Source organism: Synchiropus splendidus, chromosome 11 (genome assembly GCF_027744825.2).
Source record: "Synchiropus splendidus isolate RoL2022-P1 chromosome 11, RoL_Sspl_1.0, whole genome shotgun sequence".
NCBI classification, from domain to species: Eukaryota; Metazoa; Chordata; class Actinopteri; order Syngnathiformes; family Callionymidae; genus Synchiropus; species Synchiropus splendidus.
In genome coordinates, this window is record NC_071344.1 from 7,988,994 (window position 1) to 8,016,676 (window position 27,683).

Sequence of the window (27,683 nt, forward strand, 5' to 3'; positions counted from 1 at the left end):
TACATTGAGAGATTTATTTATTTCAGTACAATATAAAAGTGTTTGAAATCTTCACGGACGACTGAACATGCCAGAGCGACACGCCTGTGCAGCAGTTAAAGCAGAGAGACGATGGGAGCCAACCGAACAGGGCATGAGGGTACAAAAGTCAAGGCACGTCACGTTGGGAAGACGTGGACCTCGAGAGGTTTAGAGCCCTTCAGCTCAGCTTTTTTTTTCCTGAACGAACCAAATTGTCATCGTAGGAGTTGGTAGTTTTTGAAATGAAAAGGGACGAGAGCTGTGCGTCATCTGGACTGCTTGAGGAAAACCTCCAACATGCGGGCGTCGCTGGCTGGAGCGGGAGTTTGGAGTGTTAGAAGCTGTGGTCAGTTCAGTCCTTCAAAAGGAGCTGAGACGAGATGAAGCCCTTCCAGTGAAGAACATCCCATTGTAAAAAAAACAAAGCAGTCCAGAAAGAGAGGAGGGGCTGGGGAGGGGGGGCAGCGGTGGTTCTATCTCATGAAGTTCCCTCCTCCGATTTCCCTCTTGTACCTGTTGGTGAGGTGGTCTGCTTGCAGCGTGAGTTTGGAGAGAACTCCAAACAGTCCCCTGAGGTGGTAGTGGAACTGATTCTCCAGGTCGGAGTTGTCTTCCAGGAGGTCGCCAGTGAGCGGCTTCTGCTCCTCCTGCTTCACGGCCATCTCCAGGAAGCTGGCGCCGCTGCTCATCTCCCTCTTCAGAAGGCCCCACTCCATGTCGTTCTTTATGGACTTGAGGAGCAGGTAGTGCTCGTACATGTCCCTCTGCTGCTTGCTGTTGTTGCACGGAGGCTCGGTGGTGGTGGTGGTGTTGTTGTTGGCTTCCAGCTGCTGCTCCTCCAGCGGCATGTCCCGCAGCAGGCTGGGCACCATGATGGTCTCGTCCATGTTGTTGGCCGCCGCTATGAAGCGGTGCATGACGTTGAGGAGCGAGTGCTTGTTGCTGGCGGAGTCGCTGCTGATCTGCATCATGGTTGGAGGCCTTGTGTCTCGGCGGCGGGCAGGTGGAGTCAAGGCAGAGCTGATTAACTGCTGGCTGATCTGCAACAGGAAGAGCGACACCGTTGCTCAACGAGCCTTAAAAAAAACCGTCAACATCAATGCAAGCTTTCGCCACAAAGCCGGAAACGAGCGCCGCACAATAAAGCACTGGCTCGGTTCCTTGTTCTGACAGCACAAAGCGGCGTCGACTTCGTGACCTTGACTGCGACTATCATCCGGATCATACTCCCGAAACTGACCTGAAATGAGGGGGATCCTGTGCTGAGTCTGAGTTAGTCCGCCAGTTTGGTGAAGCGAGGCTTCTCAGGCACCAGACTTGACGCCACCCGCCGGGAAGGAAACCGAAATTTTCCTCGTCTGACTAACAGCTGAATGCAGGTTTTATATGACACAGCCGGTGGAAACGTACCACCCACTCACAACATCCGACAAGCTGATTGGCCGCCGAGCCGGATAAAGGCGGGCTTAAATAGCGTCTGATCCCGTACCAGCCAATAAGGACTCGTTCCGTTGCTGTCAATCAAAGCCTTTGTCAGCGGCTTGTCTGCTATTATACGCAGCCTGTTGACTCCGGCTGCTGACGCAATCTTGGACGCTTCTGCGCGACTTTCTTGTTTCTTACATAGCATCCGGCACATGTTCAAATCAAGCGGCCCAGCGATGCTTTTCAAAAGATCGCTTATAATTGCATACTTTTAATGCTTGCATGCTGTCCTGGTTATAAGCAGCACGGCTGCGCCATCTGGTGGCCACGTGACTCAACAGCAATGAACTGCTGATGAGGACGTGTTGTATTGTGATGTGTGAAAGACAGTGAACTTTTTGAAGTCTATTTTCTCTTAACGGACCTTCAGCTATAACAAGAACAGATGAAAAATGTGCATTTATGACACTACACGCTTGAAATGTCATTTTACATCCATTTTATTAATGGATTCATAATATGTAAAGATGAACACCCTAGTAACACAAATGTGGGTGAGACATGTTCATTACAAGGTATTTTTTATTTCATTTTGAAGGACAAGAGATACTGTTAAAATATGCAATGCACATTAAATTCTTTTGTGCGTAGGTAGAAGAGAATAAATACCTGAAATTGGAATAGAAATACTGATTATATATGATTATATATATATATATGTATATATATTAGTTTTGCTGTGACCTCATGAAGGCTGTACGTGGCAGAAAATATGCTATGTGCATAACCAAAAGTAGGATGAAACATGAAGATAAATATCAAGAGTTTTTGAATTCAGGTTTACTTTTTTATTGAATCCCTTCTCTGGCTGTACTGAAATATCCCAAAATATAGTCTTAGATTCTCATATCAATTACACGCACGTTTTTCATGCTAGCAAACGTGACTGCCACTATAAGGAAACAAGCGCATTGATAGGATATCAGCGTAAACAAACCTCAGAATGACATGCATATCTTGCAGCACGAGTGGACTAACAGAGGCGGCACAGTCCGAGACACTACACATCTTTATTTCCCATGCATCACAAAACAACAATTTAACACTGACAATTGTGAAAGTTGCTTATTTTCCATTTAAGGCTCATTCGTCACGACAAATCCGCTTTGGCGTTTACCAGCTCAATCCCTTGCATTTCACCTGCTCAGACCCAGTTTGGCACAAATTACACGAGAAGACAGAGACTGTCCATCAAGGCAGGAAATCAAACATTCGACGGCAAAGGCGGCGGCATCTACACAGTAACATCAAGGCTTTCCATTTCTTCAAATGCCCTCATCATCTCACACTGGCCCTGTTTGGGTGAAACCATGCTGAGGTCCCTTCTTGCAGACATCCCTTCGGTCACTCGAGACAGATAAAAAAATGCCTATGTTTAAAAGTATGTCCACTAACATTTAAAAATCACAGGAGGTTCCATATCCATGTTTGCTTCAGCAGCTGCCTGTCGTTCACCTGCAGGAGGACAGGCGGACATGTAAGGTAATGGTGACAGTTCCAAACTCACAAGTATGAACAAGTATGAAGACTCAGCTCTTACTTTAGCAGAGCGGCTGTTAGACCATCTCGTACTGGTTGTTGGTTATGTATCGAGACAAGCAGCAGGCCAGGAAGATTCCGATCACCTGTGGAATAATCGCAGACATATAAGGTAAAATGTCACAAATCTAAGCCGAGTCATGGGAAACATCGCTTCGGCCTGAGCTTCCGTTTCTCTAAACACACCCTTTTATCAGACGGTAAATCGTTTCTGGCTGTAAATCAACTGAAATGTGGAACAAACGTTGAACATCTTTCCATGTGGCGTTCATTAATGTACCTGCTGAGCTACAATCTGGCTCCACTTTGACCTGCTGCATTAGCGTTTATGACGTAGTAGTTGATGATTAAACAACAACAACAAGCTGGTGGGATCATATTCTTCTGTCTAATCCAGACGTTTCCCCCCTGAATTTATACCTGACAGAAAACAGTCTAAATGTTCATCTGCTAGAGATGGCACTGCATCGTGTTGCTGCTTCAGACACAGTGACATTGACAAGTGACTGAAGAGAGCGAGGTACTTCATTGATAGTGAAGATTTACAGCCGCAATAACAATGAATGAAAACAGGTCAAATCAGGTGCTGGGCATGGACCATCACGTTTATTATGAGTGATACTTCTGTTTGACCTATAATATTAGTCATACCAGGGCATGTTCTGCACAGGCACGTTGACGTCTCAAATATAATATATATATATATATATATATATATATGTCCTAAATATTCTGTTCTGTTTTAACGTTTATTTTGTTTCTATCTTGATTTGATAGATGAGCAAATAAATAAATAACTTATTCACAAGGTACATTAGTGTATGATTTAAAAAAAAAACACAAATTTTGTTATTATTCCGTGGTGTAAATGTGACATACTAGATTCAAACATAATCTCAGATACAGTTGCAGCAAAAGAACCGTAATTTCCGGACTATGAGGCGCTACTTTTTTGCCGTGGCCTGAACCCTGTGGCTTATTCAATATATATATATATGGATATATATGGATTTTTACAGGCTGAAATTAGAGGCAATGAACCCGAAGACATCCAAGACTTTTTATTTCCCCTTAAAGCGCTCAAAATGCACCGTTTTCGCCCGCGCGTCTGCAGCTCTGGCAACAGATCTCCTGGAGGTCTGGAATCGAGAAGAAACTGCTGAGACCAGCTGTGGTGTCAGAGCTTCGGGCACTTGGGCGAAAACAGCGGATTTTGAGGGCTTTCATTTGAATAAAAGATGAGTTGATGATACAAGTTCAGAACACTGCACAGTTTGTTTCATGAGTCAGTCTCCATGCCGGAGCCGGTCTTCAAAACTAGTTTTGAAAAGCGTTTTGTCCAAAAGCGGGTGCACCGCTGACATTTCTACAGCACAGACAGCACCAGTGCACCCACGGCTTATAGACCACAGCATCTTATGTGTGAGCAAGATCAATTTTCCTTCCTTAAATTTAGTGGGTGCTAATACTCATGTGCACTCTGTAGTCTGGAAATCACGGTATATATATATTAAAACCCTTTTTTTCTTTATTATTTGTATCATTTAAATGCTGAGGCAAACCAGTCATAGTAGAAGCTCAACAAGATTAAATTGCCAAACCACTGGGAAAGCTATGAAAAGGCAGAATGTCTTCTAGCGAACGCAGAAGCACTTCTTGTTCCAACATGAACAGACGCCTTCATAAAATGGCTTCAGATGTATAGTCCTCATTTTCCAACATAGATGCATTGAGAAGGTCTTTTTTATAAGGCAGGATGCTTCGAATATTAGCCGTGTGACCTACCTGGAAGAAGGCAATTCCGAAAGAGATCCCTGCGATGATTCCCAGATTACTCTCCATGGTGTTGGTCACCAGGGAGAAGCAGCCCTACACCACACAGAAGCAAGATAACTGGTCACATGTTTTGGCTACAGGCCTTCGCACCAAAACAGCAAGTCGGTTATAAAACAGACCGACTCGAAGCAGCATCAACCATTTCAGGATGAAGGGAACGTGAACAACAGATCTGTACTCACAGGTTGGTAGACCTCGCTCTTGGCCTTGTCCAGGTCTTTCAGGGTCTCAGGTGAGCAGTTGGTGCTGACTTTGCAGCAGCTGGCAGGAATTCCCTTCTGCTTAAAGTGTTCCGTGACGTTCCAGTCCATGTAGTTCTTAATCCCACAGCAATGCAGCTGGAATATAAACACAATCTTATGATCGACAGCCATTTCTTTGCTAATGAAACATGCAGATTAGCATGTTAGGAAAGTGTCCGCAGTTCAGTCTGTTAACACGTCGACTCTTGAGTCTTTCTTGAGTCAAGGAGAAGGCAGGAGACATCTGCAGCTGATGCACGAACAAAAAAACCAAAAAAAACCCAGATGCTTGGGGCATTTTCAGTGGTGATAAGTCCCTCTATGAATATCATTAGTCAGGCATTCTTCCTTTTTATTTCAAGTGGGATCTTCATCTGCCTGTGGAGTCAAACTCGCCAGAAAACACCAGCAGTGACAAACAGCATTGAAGCTGAATTTAAAAAATAAATAAACCACTTATGAGATTTAACTCATACCAATGTTAGTTTGAACAATTTAAGATTGCAATTTCAATTGCAACACACATATAAAAAAAAAAACGACATGAAGGTTAGAAAGGAGCATATGAGGCTTATGTATGGAGGTCAGAAGGGAAAGACTGCATGGCTGCCTTAGGGCAACTACATGTACAGTGCGACTCCACACAAACATGATGAATGCCGGGAAGTAAAGGGTCTGATCGCTGTCTGGGCGCACAACATTGTTCAAAAACAACTTCTCAAACTCCCAGAACACTGAGGTGTGCAGCTAGGAGCTGCAGGAAAACTGAGCTCAGTTACAGGAATGGGAGCACAGCGCAGCGGTCCGGGACTTTTGAAACATCCGGGATGTTTCATAACTCGCGTGTTTTCACCTTTGTTGGGCTGATAAACACCTGATTTTATTGACAGACAGATTTGCTTAAATGAATAATGCTGCGCTCTACAGTAACCGCTTTCACTGGTGTGGTCTTGCTGCAGCGCAGCTGTCTGTGTGAGGAGGACTGCGAGGAGGAAAGACGCTGATTTTCCCCAAGTGACTGAAGATCACCAGACTATTCATAGATCATTTCTGACGTTGGGATCTGAACTTAAAACCTTCTTGAGTTCAACATGTTGTGAGAGCAGCGTGGATCAATCAAGACGCTCCGTATTACGCAGCTTGTTTCCGCTATTTCATTGTAAAATAAACATGACAAGACTCATATCTGTGGTGAGGACGACTCGTAGTGCTATGAAGTGACAGACTCGTAGTGCTAAGAATTCCACCAAGCCGATGGTGGTAAATAGGTTGTCACGCTGCTGATGACAACGTCCTTGAGACGTGCTTCGTTGTGGGTCACAAACCAGCTATTTTGCGCAGAGCGCCACCAGCTGAGCTGGAAAAAAAGGCACATTGCCTGAGGCGCAGAGGTGCGAGGCTGCACAGCAGGGGGCGAGTCACCCGAGACTGAACCCACAGTGTGAAAAGCCCCTTAAACAAGGACACCACCAGTGACAAGGGAGGATGATCAAGACAGTTTAAGGTAGAAGAGGTCGACTTGCTCACGACGTAGAAGAATATTTCTTCCAGTTATGCCTCATTTAACCTATTGACCCAACAAAGACTTTAGTCAGTTTCAGTAAACGGCGCCTTAGCAGCAACTCACAGTCATCTGCACGGTGTCGACGGCATGGCTGGTGCCTCCGTCGGTGCTGTTGTAGGACATCACCGCCTTTTCAAAAGCATCTCCGAGTTTGGCCTTGATCTGTGGAATTAAATGGATATATTGACACCACTTGGACCGATGAGAGTCGCAGCTGCAGCACCGGAGAGCCTACCTCATGTCTGAAGATGAATCCAGACACCCCGGCCACCAGCTCAGCCAGGAACACCACCATCAAGAACATGGCGTACTGAAGCAGGCAGAAGAACAAATCGTTCAGCTTCAGAGGTCATAATTCCCCATAACATTCAAGCGTCTTCTTATTACAACTGGATTTAAACTTATATTTGCAGACGTCTCCTGAAGTGACTGACCAGTTTGAGCATCCATGGGCTCCCGCGGCATGTGGCGAAGCAACCGAAGAGTCCGAAAATAACAATGATGGCTCCGGTCCCAATGAGAACATATGGTGCATTGGTGGTCTCCTCTGACACCAGGGACAGGAAGGGCTCCAGGGTGACCTTCCCCCACACCCCGACTCCCAGCAGGATCACGCCTGTGAACTGAGAAGGGCAGAAGAAGTCAGCTGCAGGAGACCAGACAAGCATGTGACATTAAGATCTATCTGACTCATCAGTCACTTCAATATCATGGGAAACCATATAGTGATATAGGAACCAAACAACAAAGACGCTATGTTGAACTCCCCCCGGCCCCAAAATAAAAATAATAAATAAAAATAACACTACTCTGAATGTATTTGAAATTCTTATAATATCTAAATTCTTATACAAATATTTCCAAGACATAAAAAGGGCTTTAGTTTATGTAAGGTGATATAAAAACCTGAATATAACCACCATCGTGATTTATTGTGCTATTGTTAAACTGATGCAAAATAAACTTTTAAACTGATATTTTGTTGTTTAAATGTATGTATGGGTCCAGCATTTGATTCAGTAATATACCAAATTCATTCAAATTGAAGAATGTGGCTTCTTGTGGCAAATATTCTTATACCATTAAACTGTTATTAATTGAGAATAAATAAATCACAAATTCTCTAATTAATTAGATTATTTTTTTAATCGAATCCCACCCTTAATATAATTTAATAGATATTTATAAATATTATAATATTAAATTAGATGCATTCATGATACTTCAGCAATAATAATTGCAAAACTAAATAGTCATATCATTTAGAAGGATTTAGAAATTCAGGACAAAACCGCCATTTTCCACCCACACTGTGATTTACATATCCAATATTATTGCCCTACACGATTTTCTCTGCATAATCCATGCACAATATAGAGTACAGTGCTCACAGTCGGGCAGCAGGTGGTAGTAGCAACACACAGCTTCTACAGCAGAAGAGGCTGCACTCCAACAAATGAAAGCTATGATCTTGAAACCATTTTCTCTCACAACAGTCAAGCAAACATTGATGAATAACAAAGATTCAATTGCATGTTGTGTTTTATAAAGTCAAAATGTCCAGTTTCTGCCTCTTCTAACAGGAGCAGGTCATGTAACCGGAGGCGCTTTACGTCCCATTGAAAATCAATGGAGGGATCCTTACAGTGTTATTGAATCCTGATGAACCAACTGAAGAGCAAAACCAAATCACTTCTAAGTTAGTTTAGCCTGTTTCCAACCAACCCTGAACTCAAAATAAACCTACTTTTAATACCAAAACTCAGTGACTTCTTATTGATTTATTTTCTGGGATCAATCTTTCTTTCCGCCAACAATAGACCCTCCACACTGTAGTCCATATGCCTCGTGCACTGCTCCATCCTGTTCACTGGAGGCTGCATAAGTGCCTTGACACACAGGTTGCCAGGCAGCAGCCTTTCCTGTGATTTAATTGTGCTTATCGGCAGGATCTCTCTTTGTATCACACACACACACACTCTCTCGCGCTTCATTGTAAGCAGCAGGGAAGCATCAGTGCGATCAGCCACAGGCACCTAAGTGCCTGATAAAAGCTTCAGCCTGAACTTTGTGTTCACAGCAACAGAGTGAGGCGCCTGTCTTCGTGGTGCACAGGTGATAAGTGCTGTTATCTTCTGTGTACTGTGTTTATGTTCCATGGTTTTCCCTTCCTCCTTCATGTTGATGATTTCATCCAGTCCGTCCAAAGCACTGACATTAATAGGTCCTGAACAGGAACGGAACTTTTAAACATGTACAACCTCAAGCATATTTTGAGAAACTAAGATGACACCAAGACAATGCCAATTTCTCTAGCTTTTTTCAGCAACAGTTCACCATTTGCTATGGTAAGAAAGAAACACTTTTTGAGTGTAATTGCGTTGTTTTTCCGATTTGGACGTTTATCAAAAATCACACGAGTTTCTTTACCACATCACTCAGGGCATTTCAAGGTGATTAATGTGCAAAAGGACCTGAATATTGAGATTTTACTACAAAATGTAGCATGTTAGAAAACAAACAGCAATAGCAATAATTCATGTCATTTAGGCGGGAAATTATCAATAACTTGACCTGCTCCATGGAAATCATGTTAAAAACATTAACATTAAATAGAAATCATCTTGGAAAATCATTTTATGATATGATCAACCAAAAATACTGCCACAATATGGGCATACATTATTCAATATTATCCTTTTTATTGTGACCCAAGTGCCATGTTTTTTACCGCTCTGTACATTTATTTAAAAAACATTCAGCGTTTCCTCGTGATAAAAAGTGACATTTAAGATTATAAAACCTTGTTATTAAATGCAGGATTTACAGAATTTAGATATTAATCGTGGGTGGAAATCCTGCTACGTGGTGGTTAATTCCGGTTGTCCCCATCTTAGGCTTTGTGGATATATGTAGGGGAAAAAATAAAGTAATGCATTTTAATTCAGTTCACATTATAATTGAAAAATACACAAATCATTTAACAGTTTTTCTTTGTATCACAGTTTCTAGCTAGAACATTTATTTGTTAATTTAAAAAAAAAGTGACGGTCATAAATCAGGATACGTGAATACAAAACTGTGACAGACATAATATAATACCATAGACACAATTTAAATAATGAAATAAGTGACATACTAGTTATGTTTTTGGTAGAAATAGGAGACGGACTTCTATTTCCTATGGCATTCTAAGTCATTTACAACACATAAATGAACAGTTTTAAGCTTGACGTGCAATCCTGAGTCTTCAACTTCAATTGAAGAGTGTGACCACAATAAAGTCCTTATCGAAACAGCCTAAGTCCCACAGACTGTTTTGAAAACAGCTTTGGACTGTTATGGAGCTCCAACAAATGTGTTTATAGACAGTGCACACCCACGAAAAACGTACATCTACATCGTATTTCTACACACGTCAGTCCAAAATATAAGAATGCGGGTTGTTACTGGGTGAAAAACGGGATTCTAAAATGCAGGACTCGGATAGACTCGTGAATATTCAATGAGTGCAGAGATTTCTACCCTCCACTTGTCCGTGTCAACAGTACAATGTTTGTCGGTCTAACTAAGTCACCGCCACAGACTGAAGTCTGCCTCGGCGACTGCTCTACCAAATCTCTGCCTTTTGTTCGGTACAGAAAAAGCCTTTGCCGTGTTGGCATGGAGGTTTGAAGTCGGTCCATTGTTGCCCGAGTTAGCTCGCCGTCCCCCTACTCACCCAGAAGATCAGGCTGTAGGAGATGAGGAAGGTCTTCAGGCAGGTGATCACCGGCTTCGTCTGAAGCCTGCGAGAAGGAGGCGACATGATGCTTTGTAAAGTGTTTCTAAAGCTTGACAAAAACCAGAGAGCCACGGCCACAGAGAGCGTCCGCAGGGGAGCAGGGAAAACTTCGGGGATGATCCAGGTCAGAGGGGGGAAGTGGCGTCACTGCTGATGTGTCGCTCGGCCGCTTTCAAGGCAACCAAGAGAACGCATCAAAGCCACGGAAAATTACCAATACAATATGCTATTTGTAGATTCGTTGAACGCTCTATGACGAAGAATCCTGTTGGTTTGTCGTACAGGGAACGAGCTCAGACCAAACTTTTGTTGCGCCGAGTGACCGAGTGCGCATGCGCAAACATGAGCAACAGCTGCTCCAGGATATTGGTTGGATATACAGTCATGTGCACTTATGACATTTTAAAAACTACAGTCACGGTCAAAAGTTTTAAGAGTGACACAAATATTACATTTTCACACAGTCTGTTCCTTCAGGGTTTTTAGGTGTTTGCCAGATGTTTCTATGGTATATAATGACATACAATGAGAATACTTTCACAAGTATCAAAAGCTTTTATTTATTACATGCTGTAGGTCAATATTGGCAGTGTTGACCCTTCTGTTGACTGATGGCCGTCCACTCTTGCATCATCAATGCTTGGAGTTTGTCAGAATTTGTGGGTTTTTGATTGTCCACCGACCTCTGGAGGATTGACCACAAGTTCTCTGTGGGATTAAGATCTGGAGAGTTTCCTGGCCAAGGGCCCCAAATCTTCATGTTTTGTTCCCCAAGCCATTTTGTTATGACCTTTGCTTTATGACAAGGTGCTCCATCATGCTGGAAACGGCACTCTTCATCACCACACTGCCCCTGGATGGTTGGGAGAAGTTGCTCTCGGAGGATGTTCTGGTACCATTGTTTGTTCATCGCTGTGTTTTTAGGCAAGATTGTGAGAGAGCCCACTCCCTCGACCGAAAAGCAACCCCACACTTGAATGGTCTCAGGATGCTTCACTGTTGGCACGAGACAAGAGCGATGGTCTTCTCCGAACAAGCCTTCTTCCAGATGCCCCAAACAATGGGAAAGGGGATCCATCAGAGAAAATGACTTCCTCAGCAGTCCGGTCCGTGTAACTTCTGCAGAATATCAGTCTGTCCCTGATGTTTTTGCTGGAGAGAAGCGGCTTCTTTGCTGCCCTCCGTGACACCAGGCCTTCCTCCAAAAGTCTTCACCTTACTGTGCATGCAGATGCACTCACACCTGCCCGCTGCCATTTCTGAGTGGGCTTTCTCACAATCCTGCCTAAAAACACAGCGATGACCAAAGACTGATACAGAAGGTCCTCCGAGAGCAACTTCTATCAAACATCCAGGGGCAATTTGGTGATGAAGAATGCCTTTTCCAGCTTGATGGAGCACCTTGCCATAAAGCAAAGGTCATAACAAAATGGCTTGGGGAACAAAACATGAAGATTTTGGGCCCTTGGCCAGGAAACTCTCCAGATCTTAATCCCATTGAGAACTTTTGTCAACGTTGTCAATCCTCCAGAGGCGGGTGGACAATCAAAAACCCCACAAATTCTGACAAACTCCAAGCATTGATGATGCAAGAGTGGACGGCCATCAGTCAGGATTTGGTTCAGAAGTTGATGGACAGCATGCCAGGGAGAATTGCAGAGGTCTTGAAGAAGAAGGGTCAACACTGCAAATATTGACCTATTGCATGTCATTCTCAATAAAAGATACTTGTGAAATGCTTCTAATTGTATGTCATTATATACCATAGAAACATCTGGCAAAAAAACCCTGAAGGAACAGACTGTGTGAAAATGTAATATTTGTGTCATTCTCAAAACTTTAGGCCATGACTGCAGTTTTCAAAATGTCATATGTGGCCAACTGATTCTTTTTTCCATTCTTAGCATAAACGCTATATTCTATTATATAGAAATACAACTTGACCATTATTATTTATTCACATGTTATCGGTTTTTAATGTGGTGTAGATCAGGACTGGGACTGTTCATGGATTTTGCTGTGTTCAAAAATATATGTAGCCCTACTACACATTGCTACTACTAGCAGCTACTATTTCTAAATGTTGTCATTCAAATTGAAGTCGAGCTCTATGTACCTCAAAAGGTCGTCGGGCTTCATTTGAAATGTCATCATGTTGGCTTTTCTTCGTGTACAGCCCCAGCTAATACTATTAAAAGATGTGTCTATAGCTTTTCAGCGGTGACCTACCAACTTCAAAACATTTAACAAGTACCATTTGCTTGTGTGGGCTCCTTCTTATAACATGAATGCAGTATCGTGTCATAAAGTAATGAGGAACACCATTTATTTTCAAAGCACTGTGGCACTTTAAAGGGAATAAGTTGAAGAAAATAAATGAATCAGAGTGAATATTCTCCTATGTAAAAGCACTTTGTCCTGCAGCTTCCTTATAAAAGTTCAACTACAGATGCTTTATCCTGAATATATTTTGTATTGTATTTTGTACATATATTGTTTATGATGACTTCAGTGGCAGCAACTGCCTCAACTACATGAAGACAGTAGTACCAACGATACAGTCCTGATACTTCTTTTTTCATGCTTGTATTTGGAGTCATGACGTACAGCATCGTAAAGTAGTCCTCATGAATGTTATTAATGCTGTCAAAGTGTCACCTGTTGCTTCAGGAGCGACTCCTGTTTGTGTGTGTACTAAAGCAACTTCATGATGTATTCCCACTGCAGTAGTCCTATTATTACAATGACTAACACTAGAACCCCTCAATCTTCATTTGCTACCTTTTCTTAGCTCTTATCCTTTACTTTACATCAGGAAAAAAACGTCACTGAACTCTGGTATTGCTGCTAATATTGCTCATAATGTAGTATTAAAAGATCATAACTTAATAACTGAACTAAATAAAACCAATTCTCTGTACTGTGCTGAAAAATGTGGGTGAATTACACAATAACAAAATGTGCAACAGCGCCGCCCAGTGGCCAATGCTCAGCCCTTAAACTACGGTGGTCGTCGCTGAGTAACTGACAAAAGCTGCAGATGATCTGCTGAGGAAGGAGCTCAACTGGCGTGAAAGGTCTTGTGGAGGCACTTTGGAATATTTGTCTCTCCTCTTGTGCGTTGTGAACCCCACGACACCCCGAAAGAGACTGTTCCGCAACTCGTCTGAAGATGAAACCGCGCTGGATTGTTTATACGTCCATGTTTTTTATCTCGGGTGAGTTGACGGCGATGCGTTTATTGGAACTGAAAGCGTGTTTTCCCACCGAGAAGCCGTCAGAAGGCACAGCGTCGCTCCTGCATGAGACACAGATGTGCTGGATTTTGAGAGGGGGAGCAGTTGAAACCCCTTTAGCGGTGGCTGCAGATACTTTAGAGCAACCCTGAAAACTCAGATCTGCGTGTGACAGCGCGTTTTCTTCCTCCTGACCTCGCACCTCAGTGACTCCATCACCTACTGCTGGTCACCGAGCAGACCCTCCAATACCTTGACCTCTGATCCACCCAGAGGAACAGACGCTGAGAGATTGAAAGACATGTTGCCTTTCCTTTGTAATTAGTCCCAGAAAAAGAGAGAGGAGGACTGAAGACTCTTGCGGAGTGACTCACCTCTGTCGCCAGAGTCATGTCTCAGCTCCAGGCTTTGACTGGAATCTGATGAAAAGGTTCCATGTCAGAGTTGGAGGCTGGTTATTAGAAGCATCATGTTGCCCATGACTTCTTCTAAAACTTGACAAATCAAAGCTCATACATAGAGAAAAAATTCTCTTTGTTATAAAATCATTTATAACAAAGTGGAATTGTATTTTTTTTCAGTTCATTTTGTGATCAAAGCTCATTGCATGGCAACAGTTCAGTGATTTTAACTTCTATAGTTCTATTATTTCAGTTCTATTTGTGTCGTGTGCATTCTTACTCACACACCCCTCCAGAATATGTTTTTGTTATTTGCCGAGTCACTGACCTTGTTTTCACTTTTCCTCCCACTCTAACTTAGGCTTATAAATAGATCCAGGCTCTTCATGTAAATTCTTCCACGAATCCCCACTTGCAGTGTTCAGCCATTTCACTGTCTTGTAAAACGTGTGACCTCCTGTGTTCTGACTTGGTGATTTTGGCTGCGAGAAGTGTGTCAGGCTGAAGCAGCACATGAGCAGACTTGAGATCAGGGAGGGCTGACACACAAAACGCTTGGCATTCACTTCTAAACATTCCCTTTTCATCATCCTAAAATGCTGAGCAATGCCATTAAAACCAACAAGGAGCTCCAATAATCCACACTTAGCTTCTCAACACTTGGTTTCGCTCAAGCTTTACGGAGGACCTGGTTTTCATCTATTCCCAGCCCCCGAGTCTGGAACGCTGTTGATGTGAAGAAAACCTGGAGGGGAGTCATGGACTCGTGTTGGGCCTGTAAAAACTTGAGTTGTCTCCGTTTGTCATTTCAGCTGTGGCAGGGACGGTGGACTACGGCTACACTGACTACACAGAGGAAACCTCCCAACTGGATTACAAAGGTCGGTGGAGTGATGCGGACTGGTCGACTAGTTGGTGTACGACGTGCGTGAGTTGACGAAAATAAATGTTCTTTTGTAAATAGAATACAAATAAATAGAAATGAAAATGTATTTAAAATGTTGGAAACACTAAGACATTGTTACAGGTTTTTCTTTTTTTTTTTTGTTTGAATTTAAATTGTTCAAAATCTGGTGTGAAAGTTGTGTGTACTTTGATGTGTTCTATGTCAAATGAAACTATACTGTTTACGTTTACATAGCCTCAACCATATCTCCTCTCACTGTGGGTTGTGCTAAGAGAGCAATGACGTCACGTCCATTCATTTAATGGTCGATCACAGTCGACTATGTTGCTGCACCGCTGAACATTTTAGTGTCCCTGAAAACAGAAGAGATTGCCACCTGTGGAACCTATGATCTCGATAAAATGGAACTCCTGAAGAATCCCTTGAACAGAGACAGTGACAATATGTGTTCCATGGATTTGATGGCGACTAGCTTAAACCATGTCATAGTTTCAAGTCGATAAGTCATGCTTCATCACTGGTCCTGGTCTAAGTTTTCTATTTTTATAGGCGGTGGTGAGGCATGTTAGGATTCTGACTCTGTCTTCTGTCTTCTGTGGGGGGGGGGTGAAGTGGCAAGGGGGAAGACTTAGAAATGACTCTTGTGGAGAAGTTTGTAGATGAAGTTGGGGAGTCTAGTCTGAACACATGGAGAGGGGAGACAGGGAACTTGTTGGACAGAGAACAAAGGAGGAGGTGTTTGAGGAGGACGCAGGGAGGGTGACTTGATGTGTCGCCCCCTGGTGGGAAATTAGAAGAAAGAGCCTTTCAGCCTGTGGATTTCTCTGCTAGATTTTGGACTCCAGTGTGAAGGACATCAGGAAGACAGAGCCGTGAGAATTTGAGAACCAACTTCAAAATCCTTCAAAAGCTGACAAGAAAGAACATCACTCTTCGTACGGTTTATTTGGCATTTTTGTCCCTCCGTTTCTTAGAATGTGGCACCATTGACTGAGAACAAATGAAACTGTGTGCTAACAGGAAGGTGGTTATCGACCTCCTTAATCTTTGGACAGGACATGCTTGTGGTGGGTTTTGGCTCGGTGAGCTGGAGTGGAACAATGAAAAACCTTCTGTCGTTTGCTGCACCCACGTTTTACACGGCCATTGTTTCTGTTCTGAAGAATGTGTGTCTAACTGGTACCAGATGGGGATTTGTGATCACTGATAACCACAGTGTCCTGGGGTGAAGCAATATTCCATGGCACTGACTCATTCAAGTGACCTTTCCTCTCGCGAGCAGATCCCCACTGGTGTCACCCCCAGCATCTGACCAATGGTGAGGTGACCTGCCACTCGCCTCGCGGCCGTGGCTACAGGAGCACGCTGGGCAGCCGCTGTGAGATGAGGTGTGACAGAGGACACAGACTGATCGGGAGAAGCTCCATCACGTGTCTCGCCACCCGCCGCTGGTCTGGGACCGCCTACTGCCGCAGTCAGTGCATGCTACCACCAGCTTAGGTTCACTGAAGTCACACTTATATGCTGGGTTCTGATGCTCCTGCAGAGGTGCGCTGCCACGTGCTGCCTCTCCTCCAACACGGCAGATACACCTGCACTCAGGGCTTCATGATGGACTCTCGCTGCGACTTCACCTGCAACCCCGGCTACCGCATGGACGGTGCTCCCTCACGCATCTGTCAGCACGGAGGGTCGTGGAGCGGTGGGCAGCCGCTGTGCTCAGACACAGACCCTCCAAAGATCAAGTGTCCCCAGTCAAGAATCAAGTATGCGGACCCTAGTAAACTCAGCGCCACAGTGACCTGGGACCCTCCCACTGCCAAGGATACGGCTGATAAATCTCTGGAGTATGTCTTTGCAGCCGCGCTCTCACTCTCACCTGCGAGCTCTGACACTTTTTTCTGTCTCTCTGAAGAGTGATCTTAGTCGGGCAGGAGCCTGGAAGCGAGTTCAAAGAGGGTGCCAACATTATCAGGTACAAAGTCTACGACCAGGCGAGAAACAGAGCGGCTTGCAAGTTCATCATCAGAGTGGAGGGTGAGCAACACTAATCCCACTAGCCTCTCAGGAATGATGGACCCGACGTCTCCAACTCTCTTCAGTTTGCATCCCAGTCTGTTATCAACTTAAGCTGGGGGTGTCCTGAGTGGTCTCCAAAGGGCCAAGCTGGTGCAGGTTTTAGTTCCAACAGAGCAGACTTATACTCTGTTCCATCCATCCACTCTTTTAGAGCATTGCACACCCCCCCAAAAAATGCAAATGATTTTTTTGTTTTCCCTTCAGTGAGACGATGTCCTGAACTACCTCCACCTCTGCACGGCTACCTCACCTGCTCCTCTGACAGCAACAACTATGGCGCCACCTGCGAGTATCACTGTGACGGAGGACACGAGCGCAGCGGCGTTTCTAACCGCGTCTGTCAGTTCGACCGCAGCTGGAGCGGAGAGCCCACCCAGTGTGTTGGTGAGTGCCGGGCCTCCAGTGAAGGAAGAGCTGTGTGCTGATGCTGCAAACATTTATCTTGCAGCGATGGAGATCAAATCAGACGTCAAATCGGTGCAGGCTCTTCTGGATCAGTTCTACGAGAAGAGGCGACTGCTCATTCTGTCGGCCCCCAATATATCAGACAGCGACTACCAGATGCAGAACATCATGATCCAAGTGAGGCGGAGGAAAAATCTCCTCCTTACCCCCCAAAAAATGAATCACAAAACTTGATTTCATTTTTAAATTCAGAAATCAGACTGTGGACTCGACCTGCGTCACGTGACCGTGATCGAGCTCCTCGGATCGCCGCCGAGGGAGACGGGCCGCATCAGAGAGAATCTGCTGAATCCTGAAGTCATAGAGGGTCTGAGGTAACACACTTTGCTCTCTGTGGTTTGACATTTTTAAACATTTCTAACACTCACTTCACAGCATGAGAGTACCTCAGTCTCGCTCAGCATTTCATTAAAATGTCGAGCAGTTTCCGTCTTCAGATGATCCTCAGTAACCTGAGCAGAAGACTGTCTGGACTGACAGTAAATCCACAAGTCTAGGATTAAACTCCACACACACACGCGTACTGTATGAAGGCGAGGCGGTATACGTTTCCACCAGCAGGGAAGTGTAAATGGGAACTCACTTTTTCCAGACTGGAAAATGTCTTGTCAGTCTCCTTTGACTGGAGGAGGAAAAACACTCTCTGAATAAGACGCAAATGTACAGTTGTTTTGTGTGTAGTCAGTCGTTCGAGTGTTCAATCTGTGCCACTGAATCTGAATTCAAAGATCTTGAGACTTCAGAAAAATATTTCCCTCCTTCTGACTTCAATCATACCCTTTAAAAAGAGGTGTAGATTGGAATGTTTTGGTGAACTTCTGTCACTGATGTCTGAAGATAAAGCACTAGTGTGGGTCTGGTTACTTGCAGGCAAACCTTCAGGATCTCCAGGTCCTACTTCAGCATGCTGCTGCTGGACCACCTGGGTCTGGACCGGGAGCGCTTCATCACCCCGGTGTCGTCGGACGAGATCTTCTCCTACATCGACAGCTTCCTGATGGAAGAGGAGGAGCGCGAGAGACTGGAGCTCAACAGAGACTTCTGCGAGGAGGTTTCGGAGCCGGAGCCAGAGCTCTAGCTTTCATTCATGAGCTGGACTTCACTGTGAACGCCTGAGAAAAGCTGCGGAGCTAACCCACTCAGCAGTTTAGTTAAGACGTGCTGACCAGACAAACAACGTAGTGAATCAAATTTACTCCATAAATTTCCCCGAACGCTGCCAGTGTTCCTTTCACTCCAGGAAACAAAGGGACACAGTGCTGCCACCTACTGGTGAAACATTTTCTGCGTCCGCGTTAAAAAGACTTTTCAAAACATAAACATTACATCATGACTACTTTAGAGAGCATATTATGAGTTTCTTCTTTAGCTGAAATGGACGACTAAGAGTCATGACTGGTGCTGACCATGTTGGGCCTCTGAGACATGAATTACATCAATATGTTAGAAGACCACAGCAGAGTGAAACAGGAACGAGTTCATTCGAACCAAAATGTTCAAGAAACGCAGCATGTCACTTTACACAACGTAACACTTTTGAGCTCTAACTAAAGGTTGGATTAAATCCCTCATTTCAATAATCACAATAAAGAAAACAATTTTAAAGAAATGGTGTACTTTCCATTTAAAATCCGTTTTATTGAGTTGAATATTTACTCCAATCACCCCATAAAGGAGTCAACTGTTAAAACCTCAAGCAAAATATACATTGAGTAACTTCAATAACCTTTCATTGACTTATAAATATGTTTGTGCATATAACCACAGTGAATGCTGAATTCTGCGCTTTGACATTGATAAACATGGGAATGACGACTTGTTTCTGAAGAGCAATTCTTGGTGTGCAACGACCTGAATGCGATGTGATGTGTTGAGGCGAAATGGCTTATTTTGTGGGAGATTAGTGTTGTGTTGGCACATATCTGGGAGGCAGATGTGAGCAGACAGTCGAAGCTTCTAAAAGGCCCGCAGCTGTTTGTCCCATTTGAGAGTTAAATATTTGTTCCTGACCCAGAAGCTGGACTCCATCACTCCGGTCTTCACTTGTACTTCCCCATGGAGGAGCGCAGTGCTAGAGTGCCCTCTGCCCACGAGTTTGGGAACTGCATCATCTTCTCCCACAGACTGACCTCCTCTCCAACCGAGTCCATTTCCACATCGTCTTTTCCTATTTTCACAAATCCTGCAGGTGTCGACACAAAGAGATGTTTGTCTAAATATGAATTTGAGTTACTTAGGAACTGGCATCTCACCGCAGCCGGTGCTGAGCCGAACTCCGCCCAGGAACTCATTGCTCAGCATGGCCTCTTTGTCCCACACGGTTAGCTCCAGACACATGAACCTCAGCTGCTCGAGGTCCACCTCTTTGTAGACAAAGGTGTGGTCATAATGAGGGTTCAAACTCTTCTTCACCACTGGGGTCTTCTGCTTGGTGGACTTGGCTGTTATTGGGAACAGATACCTGCAGAGAAACCTCCACCTCAGCACCGCTTACTTCAGACTGAAGCACTTCAGAGTCGGGACACCAACCCTTTGACGAAACTGTCCGACGACCCGCCCACTTTCATGGCCATCAAATTCCTCGCCTCTTTAATCAGAACGTGGAGCTCACCGCCATCCTCGTGTGACTTTTTACCTGAGAGGACACGCGCTGAGGAGGACGAGTCCACCATAGAGAAGTGAAATGTTTCATCACTTACCTTTGGTTTTCTCACTTTTAAGAGGTCTGGGCGAGACGTACTTCAAGGAAATCACCAGCTCGCCTTTGTACTGGATGAAAGCTGAGACTGGAACACTGGTGGGAGCCTGGAAAATCCCACCACTGCTTTCAGAATCACTTGTTCTCCCCAAGTTCACCAAAGCAAACATCATGACTTCTATTTCTTCTTTGTGACTGCCACTGATATGTGTGTTCACCTTATTCATCAGGGCCATGCAGTCCTCCTGGTGCGAGTCTAGGTCTCGGCAGTCCAGAGGCAGCTCCACTTCTCCCAGGAAAGCGTTTCGGCTGAGCCGCCCATGATGCCACACGGATATGGACAGGGTTCGTGTGAGCAGCTTGGAGCGACTGATGGAATACTGGGGATGGAAGATGTGAAAACAGCCGTTACACACTTGTCAAAGATGATTCAGTAAAAGCTTTGTTTATTAATGTTCAAACAGTTAGAACATCCATTGGAGTACTCAGTTGTTTTTTCTTTTGTGGACTTGTTTCAGAATACAAAAAAAAAAATTATATATATAGAAAAATAATTTGTATAATACTCAAATATATGGGATTAGAATATTAAACAAAACAAAACAATACAACAGTTCTAGTCAATGTGGACAAACCCTGCCACATCACTGAATGCCTGTGTACCAAAACCTCTTTATTTCCACTCGAGTCAATATTTGACTTCCTGATCCGCAGTGTCAACATCGAACTATGAGCTTTCAGGGCCATGACGGCCACTTCTTCTTCAGCCAACAGGATTCACCTTTAGCGTTTCCTTATAGACCGGGTTGATGGTGTTCCTCTTGATGCTCGTCTTCTTCTTGCTGTGGCGAGATTTGTCCGGGAGGAGGTAACATTTCACATATCTGCAATCAAAACAGAAAGCCGGCTGCGCTTCAGTTATCTGTGGCCACACTTCCTGACTGTGAAACATCTGTTGACGTTCAATTTCCTGAGAGTAACAGGCTCTGATGATCAAGTCAACAGAGCGGCCTGTTTGCAACACACAGTCAAGCTCTGCTAACAAGGACAGAATGTGCTGCTTTCAGATGATGCTTCTGCCACTGATTAAATGCAAACACATCGCATACAACTTGATAAACACCATTTAAACACATGCTTTTAACTGCCACAACAAATACTTTAAGATCAAAACACATTGTAAAATAACTTGTATATAAGAGAGCGAAAACACCGACTTCTCTCTCAAACCACACGTTTGGCCCAGATAAAAGCCTCACTCAGACACTGACAGACGAAGAGCCAAACAGACAGGAATTCACACTGGGCACGCAACCAAAAATGCACACCAGTTGCACGTACACACCCAGAAAACTCACTGCAGACTATATATGTGACGTCGTCGACATGATGCATGTGAGAGTAGACACGTGATCTGGGACAGATCACAGACCAACAGGTGTTTGAGTGTGTAGTTGAAGAGAAAGGCTCACACAAATGTTAAAAAAAAAGAACTATTTGCATAGAGTCACGAGTGGAAGAGCAGGTACACACCGATGATGTAACAAAAACTGACAAAACCACACCAATCTAGTCATTTAAGCTTTAAAAGATTCCCGATTCCTGCCTATTTTAAAAGAAAAAAAGAGGGCTTTTCAGAACACTCACGGATTGGAAAGCTGACGGCTGGCGTCTCCAAATGCCAGGTTGCGACATTCCTTGATGAAGATGAGCAGGCACTTGGAGTGTTCATCATAATTCATGGAGAAGACAATGTCGCCGCTCACGTCCACGCAGTCGTAGTCTCCGGCTTCACTGTAGATGCTCATCAGACTGCCCAGCGCGCTCTGCGCCCACAGGCACACACACGGTCATGCTTCGTCTCTTACACTCCACTATTGGATCCAATCTCTCACAAATTGACTTTTCAGGTGTAACATCTATCTGCATATCTCATCAAAACACACTTCTATCAACACCACACGTCACTGCATCAAACACACAAAGCATTACCCAAGAAAAAGGATTTGTATGATCAATTCTGCTTTGTGGCGTTAAATTTTGTGCTTGGTGAAAAACCGCGGCAGATTAACACGCACGAGAGTTTGGCTTGTTTATCTCACCGCATTTCTCATCTGAGAAACACGACATCAACGGTGGTGAAGGAGAAGTAACTCACTCTAGAGCTGTGCAGGCTGGAGGAACTCAAAGCCATCTTCTTTTTGTGAAAGTTCACCAGGCTGTCGATGTCTTCATCCTCCTCTAGGTATTCCTCTTCCTGCAGCATCATAAACAATATTTACATGAATCTCACAGAGAACTAAGACCTTAAGCGGGTGAAACTTTGAGTGGGTGAATTTTTCCCCCTCAAAGACAACCTTGCCATTTGACATAAAAAAATAATAAAAAGAGAAACACACACAAAATAATAAAAGACCTATACAATATTTAACATTGGTGAGTAGCATTTGTTTATTTCAATGCTGCACATTACCACTCACAATCAATACAGCATCACTTTTAATAGAGAGATATGAAGAACGTGAAAAAACATTTCTTTGAGGTAGAAATAAAAGCAAAACAGATGACTTCCTGACTGACCTGCTCCATTAAGTCAGGAACAGAGTGACTTCTGTGACCCAGAGCCACGTCAACATCATTCTGTTCTTCACGTAGGTCCACAGTCGATATGGATTCTAGGTCATCATTTAAAAAAATTAATATTTGATCGATATATTTAATTCTCAAGAGCACAGTTACCCGCAGGGAGTTTGACTCGCTTGATGCTCTTTTTGAAAAGTCTATCAACTTCCAACTCCGGCTCTGGACTCATTCCTTTCTCCTCTGGGACCTTAGAAGACACAGTAGGTTTTAGAAGATCTCACAGAACTTTGTTGACTTGTAAACATCTTACAGAGTTTGCCTCAGAACTGGAGCTGCGCAGGCTGATGGTTTCTGCAGCAACCGGTACAGTGAGACTGGAAACACTGGATCCCGTTGGGCTGGAGGGAACAGAGCCAGTCGCTCCTCTGGAGGAGATACATTTTTAAACCCTGCTTTTTTTCCCCCAGTCAAAACAAAGTGTCTGACAGTTTAACAGTTTTGTCTGCTCAGGTTTAAGAACTACACGATCATATTTAAAAACAAACATTTGCTCACACAGCCTGGTGACAAACAAGGAAACAAACAAAGACACTGATAAAACACTGTGGTAAGAAAAAGGAATACGAATATTGGCGCAACAAGTAAAAAAACAAAAAGTGCTTTTACATTTTACCATTTTCCTTTATCTGCTTGAATCATTTTTGAGCGATGTCGAAAAAATGAAACTAGCATTCATGATTGATGACACTGTTAGCTGTAACCAGCTGTAACACAAATCAAAACGCTACCTTCCAGTGTGAGAGGTGCCACGTCCAGAGTTGCTGCTGCTCAGACTGATGTTTTCTGCATCACTGAGTGACTTCTTAGATGAGGTGTTTGACTCAAGCGACCCTCTGGAAGCTATCGAACCCATGTTGGGTTTACTGCAGGACAAAAGCAAAACAAATGATACTGATCCTTTTGAGTGACACGAACTTTGTAACGAGGTTCTGTCCCTGAAGGCAAAATGGTTTCAGGAACCAAACAAACTCCACCAAAGAAACACAAATCAAGAACAGGATCATCAAAGTGAAAATATCAATGGAAGTAATGTGTTTTGTCTGATAGCAAAACAAATTTTATTTAATAATTGATTATAATGCAGACGTGCTGATCACCTCGTGACGTTCGTAGGTTTGCGGGGTCTGGGTCGTGGAACAGGAGACGGAGGGATATGTGAGGGCGGGCCGGGGGAGGGTGGTGGAGCGGTGGCCTCCACACTTTTCAGCAACATTTCTCCCGCTGTTTCAGGTTTCCTTGCTGCAAAAAAAGAGGCAGATGAGTTCAACCACACCAGGAAGCCATCTTGCATTCCAAGACTTCAGCAGCTATGGACGGAGACATTCCTCCGTCCAACACTTGATAACTACTTCCTGCACTCACATGGAGGCTGTCCTTTCAGCGAACTCTTCACCAGCTGGTGACCCGGCAGTGTGCAGTAGCGGTTCACATTCTGATTGTAGAACCAGTCACCTGTGCACTTCTTCAGCTCCCTGCAATAATGGAAGTCAACCAAGCAGTTAACGCTGGAAAGACACTTAAAAGTGGTTAATGTTTGGACTGACAGCAAGCAGCATGGGCCTGTTCGACCAGTTCGCAGGGCTTCACGTTACAACCCACGATGCAGAAATGTTGAGGGCATTGACGTTAAAAACTTCACATGTGGCACAACTACTACAGTTTACAGTGTAAACACTGTATTCTTCTATTCTCTTAGGTCTGTTTCTGTCAAGATATTTATAAATGTCAGACGAAACGTGATGGTGCAGCTGATGAGCTTCATGGACCTGGTTAGGTTTGGATACGTAGACATGTATCATTCTATAGAGGACACAGTATTCAGATAGTATCAGGTGAATTTCAGAACCAATGAAGACTTTCTTACGACTCTTTGCAGCATACGTTACACAGCCACGATCCATTCGGGTATGTCGTGCGGCAGTTTCTGCAGACGATGTGTTTGCATATCTGACATTGGCTCGACAATGTGTTGAGTCGACTCAGTGGTTTCAGACAGCGTCCACAACTGTGCTCACTGTAATTCCCACTTCCACGTTTGGCCCCTTTCCTCTTCACTTCCTGCAGCTCTGTCTTCAGCTTCCTGAGGGAGAAAAACATCAACACAAGCAGGAGAGAAATATCAGACTCAACAATAAGAATTCATTTTTCACTCAGAGAAGGTGATGAAATTGAAAAAGTCAGGATCTCTACAATGTGCTTCGATTAACAGAAAGAAATGTTAATGAAAAATATGACAAGTATGTTAAAATGTTGAGTATTTATACGGTTTTATCTGCAGTACAAAACTACAGAACTACGACAGAAACAGCTTCAACATTTAATCTGACCTCACTCTGTGCTCTTCAGCCTGCCTCAGTTCTTCATCTCTCTTCAGCACCTCCATGATCAGTTCCCGCTCAGACTCCGACAGGAAGCCCAGGTTAAGCGTGTCTTCTGGTTCAGGCATCGTGGCGATTTCTGAGCAGGTTACCTTGCACCCACCATTTAAAAAAAAAACCTGTAGAGCGACAGAATTAATGAGATTCTTTTGAAGTATAACTTGAGAGTAATCAGTGGTAGTCAAGGACGGAAATCTGCAATCAAATACACTGCTTCTGCAAGTCTGATGGAGGAAGAGGAAGTTGACATTTTTTGTAACGCGCACAGACATAGGACGAGACACATAGGATGAGCGAGTTTCAGTGCTCTCATGAGCCATGACGCCTCTGCATCAAATGTTATCCGGTGTGAAACAGTGTAGGGGGACTGATTATTGCATCAATTTACTGAATTAGTTGCAGAGTATTCAATTTTCAATTTGGCAAACTTGGTTTCACACATAAAAGAAAGCAAAATATAGGAATGTAACTGATGGTAACACATAATAATCATACACATTACGTGATCAAAATGGTACAAGATGAAATACAAAAAATATTTTTTATCTTGCAGATGACAAACTAATAAATCCACAAAAAAGCAGAGGATGAGAAATAAAGAGGAAGGACACAATAACTCGGCAATGAAAAGAAAATATCAATCGTAATCTGTAAAAACCGACGCCAAAACATGTTTTAAAGTTCTACTTCTACAGCAGATCAAACTGTTCAGTAATAAGACATCAGTACCAAATAAGATGATGATAAAATGAAAGCAAATACCTATCGAAATTCAGTGTTTATATCTGTTGTTATTGTGATGAGCAGAGGAGAAGGCGATTCAAAAGCAAGACTGTGTAGTCTGTTAGTACGAGCGAGTAGCCTGCTAAAAAAAAATGGTATGGCAAACATTCTCAGAACACAGAGACATTTATTATCATCTCTGTATTTGACGAACGAAACTTGCAGAAGCAACAACACGGAAATTAATTATTCAAATCTTCACCTTTAAATGAAAAAGCAAATGATTCGTGTTTGCAATACCAGTCACGAAAAGGTGCCAGCCACGGTGAAGGTGGAGTACACAACACAAAACATGATTATTATTTAACACCAAATTCCTTTCCTGGGACAAACAAAGAGCAGAGCAGGTAAAGAAGTTTGATTATTTGAAATAATACCTACATATATATTACAGGAAAACCCCATGTAACAGGTGAAATATTGCAAGGAGGTATAAATATGAGGCAAATGTGAGTTAAAATAACCAAATAAAATGTTGCAAAATCAATTTCCTAATATGAACTTTACACATACAGATTAAAGGAAGGATTATTCATCTGAGATTTTCAGGATTTTAAAGGAATTTGAATACAGTTCCACCCACACCAACAACTGAAGCAACGTTTACGAAAGTAGTATCATGCACTTAACTTTTGCAATAACAATAATTGGTGCAGTTCCGTCACCAAGAGTACAAAACAAACCTTCCCAGACATGACTAATGGCAACAGAATAGAGTAGGATTTAATAGCTGACAGTCTCTTTTTCCTAGGAGGGGTGAGAGCTCACCGGGAGCAGGACACGTAAAAACAACACGAACTCGGATACCAAGTAGGGATCCCACCCCTGAATGGCACAGGGAGCCGGGTGGAGTTCAGAGGCATGACTATTTATTTGAACCACATCATCATTTGTCTACTTTATGGTGACATGTCAGGCTCCTTCGGAAAACAGAGATGACCACTGAGAAGTAGTAATGTAGTAGAGTGTACAATACAGACATCAACAAACGTCTGTTACTGACTGGAAGGACAACTTTTCAGACTTAAAAATGACACCAGAAAAAACGTGGAAACGGAACCATGAACGTTTTCCCACGGCGAAGGCAAAATAAGACTCATTTTAGCTGAGCAATAAACATATGTGCCGTTAAATCTGATATGAATACTTCACGGGACAGACCTAAAACTGCGTTAACTTCACGTAAAGCTCAGGAGAAGATGAAGAAACACCACTCAAAAGTCGAAACATACTTCCAAGCAACAGTGTTGACATTACATTTACATCTCAGAGGCGTTGACTTCATTATAAAAACACAACACACCTGTCGACGAAGTGGCTAACAAACGCGTAACACGCAATGTTTTCGACTAAAACGACTTAAAATAGAGTGGAACTGCATTGGAGTTAAATATCCAAGAATTAAAAGATCCATATACTTACCGTATTCGGGGCCAGTGGAAGCCCAGCCTTCGCCTCCTTCGTGTCTGCTCCACTGTTGACTTTAGTGCGCTCGAGGAGCCAAGCAGCCACCGGAAGACACGTAAAGTTTGTACTAAGAGCGCCTCTCCACTTTTCCTCCCGCGGCAGGTGCTTCTCGCTGAACTGCTCTATTTACCACTGAAGAGGCGCAGGTCGAAAAT

General features: G+C 43.6%; 4 protein-coding genes across 9 annotated transcripts; 1 reads left to right on the top strand and 3 right to left on the bottom strand.

Annotated features, from left to right (window-relative positions):
* On the bottom strand, positions 1-1,427 carry mid1ip1l (MID1 interacting protein 1, like). Its single transcript, XM_053879308.1, has 2 exons — positions 1,262-1,427; positions 1-1,061 (listed from the first exon to the last, which is right to left on the bottom strand). Exon 2 carries the CDS (start codon positions 990-992, stop codon positions 495-497), a length of 498 nt encoding a protein of 165 aa, XP_053735283.1. The 5' UTR covers positions 993-1,061; positions 1,262-1,427; the 3' UTR covers positions 1-494.
* A 552-nt stretch (positions 1,428-1,979) lies between these two features.
* Positions 1,980-14,142, bottom strand: tspan7 (tetraspanin 7). Of its 3 annotated transcripts, XM_053879100.1 has the most exons (9): positions 12,588-14,039; positions 10,409-10,475; positions 7,122-7,310; positions 6,923-6,997; positions 6,751-6,849; positions 5,064-5,219; positions 4,831-4,914; positions 3,047-3,131; positions 1,980-2,961 (listed from the first exon to the last, which is right to left on the bottom strand). In XM_053879100.1, exons 1-8 carry the CDS (start codon positions 12,623-12,625, stop codon positions 3,063-3,065), a joined length of 777 nt encoding a protein of 258 aa, XP_053735075.1. In that variant the 5' UTR covers positions 12,626-14,039; the 3' UTR covers positions 1,980-2,961; positions 3,047-3,062. The 3 variants fall into 3 exon arrangements, with proteins under 3 accessions (XP_053735075.1, XP_053735077.1, XP_053735076.1); XM_053879102.1 differs by lacking the exons at positions 10,409-10,475; positions 12,588-14,039 and adding an exon at positions 14,082-14,142; XM_053879101.1 differs by lacking the exon at positions 12,588-14,039 and having other exon boundaries at positions 1,986-2,961; positions 10,409-10,884.
* srpx2 (sushi-repeat containing protein X-linked 2) lies at positions 13,486-19,792 on the top strand. 4 transcript variants are annotated; one of them, XM_053879097.1, is made up of 9 exons: positions 13,486-13,689; positions 14,921-14,989; positions 16,298-16,489; positions 16,562-16,862; positions 16,931-17,052; positions 17,299-17,478; positions 17,543-17,676; positions 17,752-17,873; positions 18,430-19,790. In XM_053879097.1, exons 1-9 carry the CDS (start codon positions 13,644-13,646, stop codon positions 18,635-18,637), a joined length of 1,374 nt encoding a protein of 457 aa, XP_053735072.1. In that variant the 5' UTR covers positions 13,486-13,643; the 3' UTR covers positions 18,638-19,790. The 4 variants fall into 4 exon arrangements, with proteins under 4 accessions (XP_053735072.1, XP_053735071.1, XP_053735073.1 ...); XM_053879096.1 differs by lacking the exon at positions 13,486-13,689 and having other exon boundaries at positions 14,349-15,032; positions 18,430-19,792; XM_053879098.1 differs by lacking the exons at positions 13,486-13,689; positions 14,921-14,989 and adding an exon at positions 15,660-16,082 and having other exon boundaries at positions 18,430-19,792.
* On the bottom strand, positions 18,928-27,606 carry sytl4 (synaptotagmin-like 4). Its single transcript, XM_053879094.1, has 17 exons — positions 27,484-27,606; positions 25,228-25,397; positions 24,765-24,980; positions 24,263-24,372; positions 23,998-24,139; positions 23,629-23,763; positions 23,151-23,265; positions 22,997-23,087; positions 22,838-22,932; positions 22,416-22,514; positions 21,905-22,083; positions 21,039-21,141; positions 20,476-20,637; positions 20,259-20,364; positions 20,089-20,194; positions 19,812-20,020; positions 18,928-19,741 (listed from the first exon to the last, which is right to left on the bottom strand). The coding sequence occupies exons 2-17, from the start codon at positions 25,344-25,346 to the stop codon at positions 19,599-19,601; spliced, it is 2,130 nt and encodes a 709-aa protein (XP_053735069.1). The 5' UTR covers positions 25,347-25,397; positions 27,484-27,606; the 3' UTR covers positions 18,928-19,598.
* Positions 27,607-27,683: the final 77 nt, after the last annotated feature.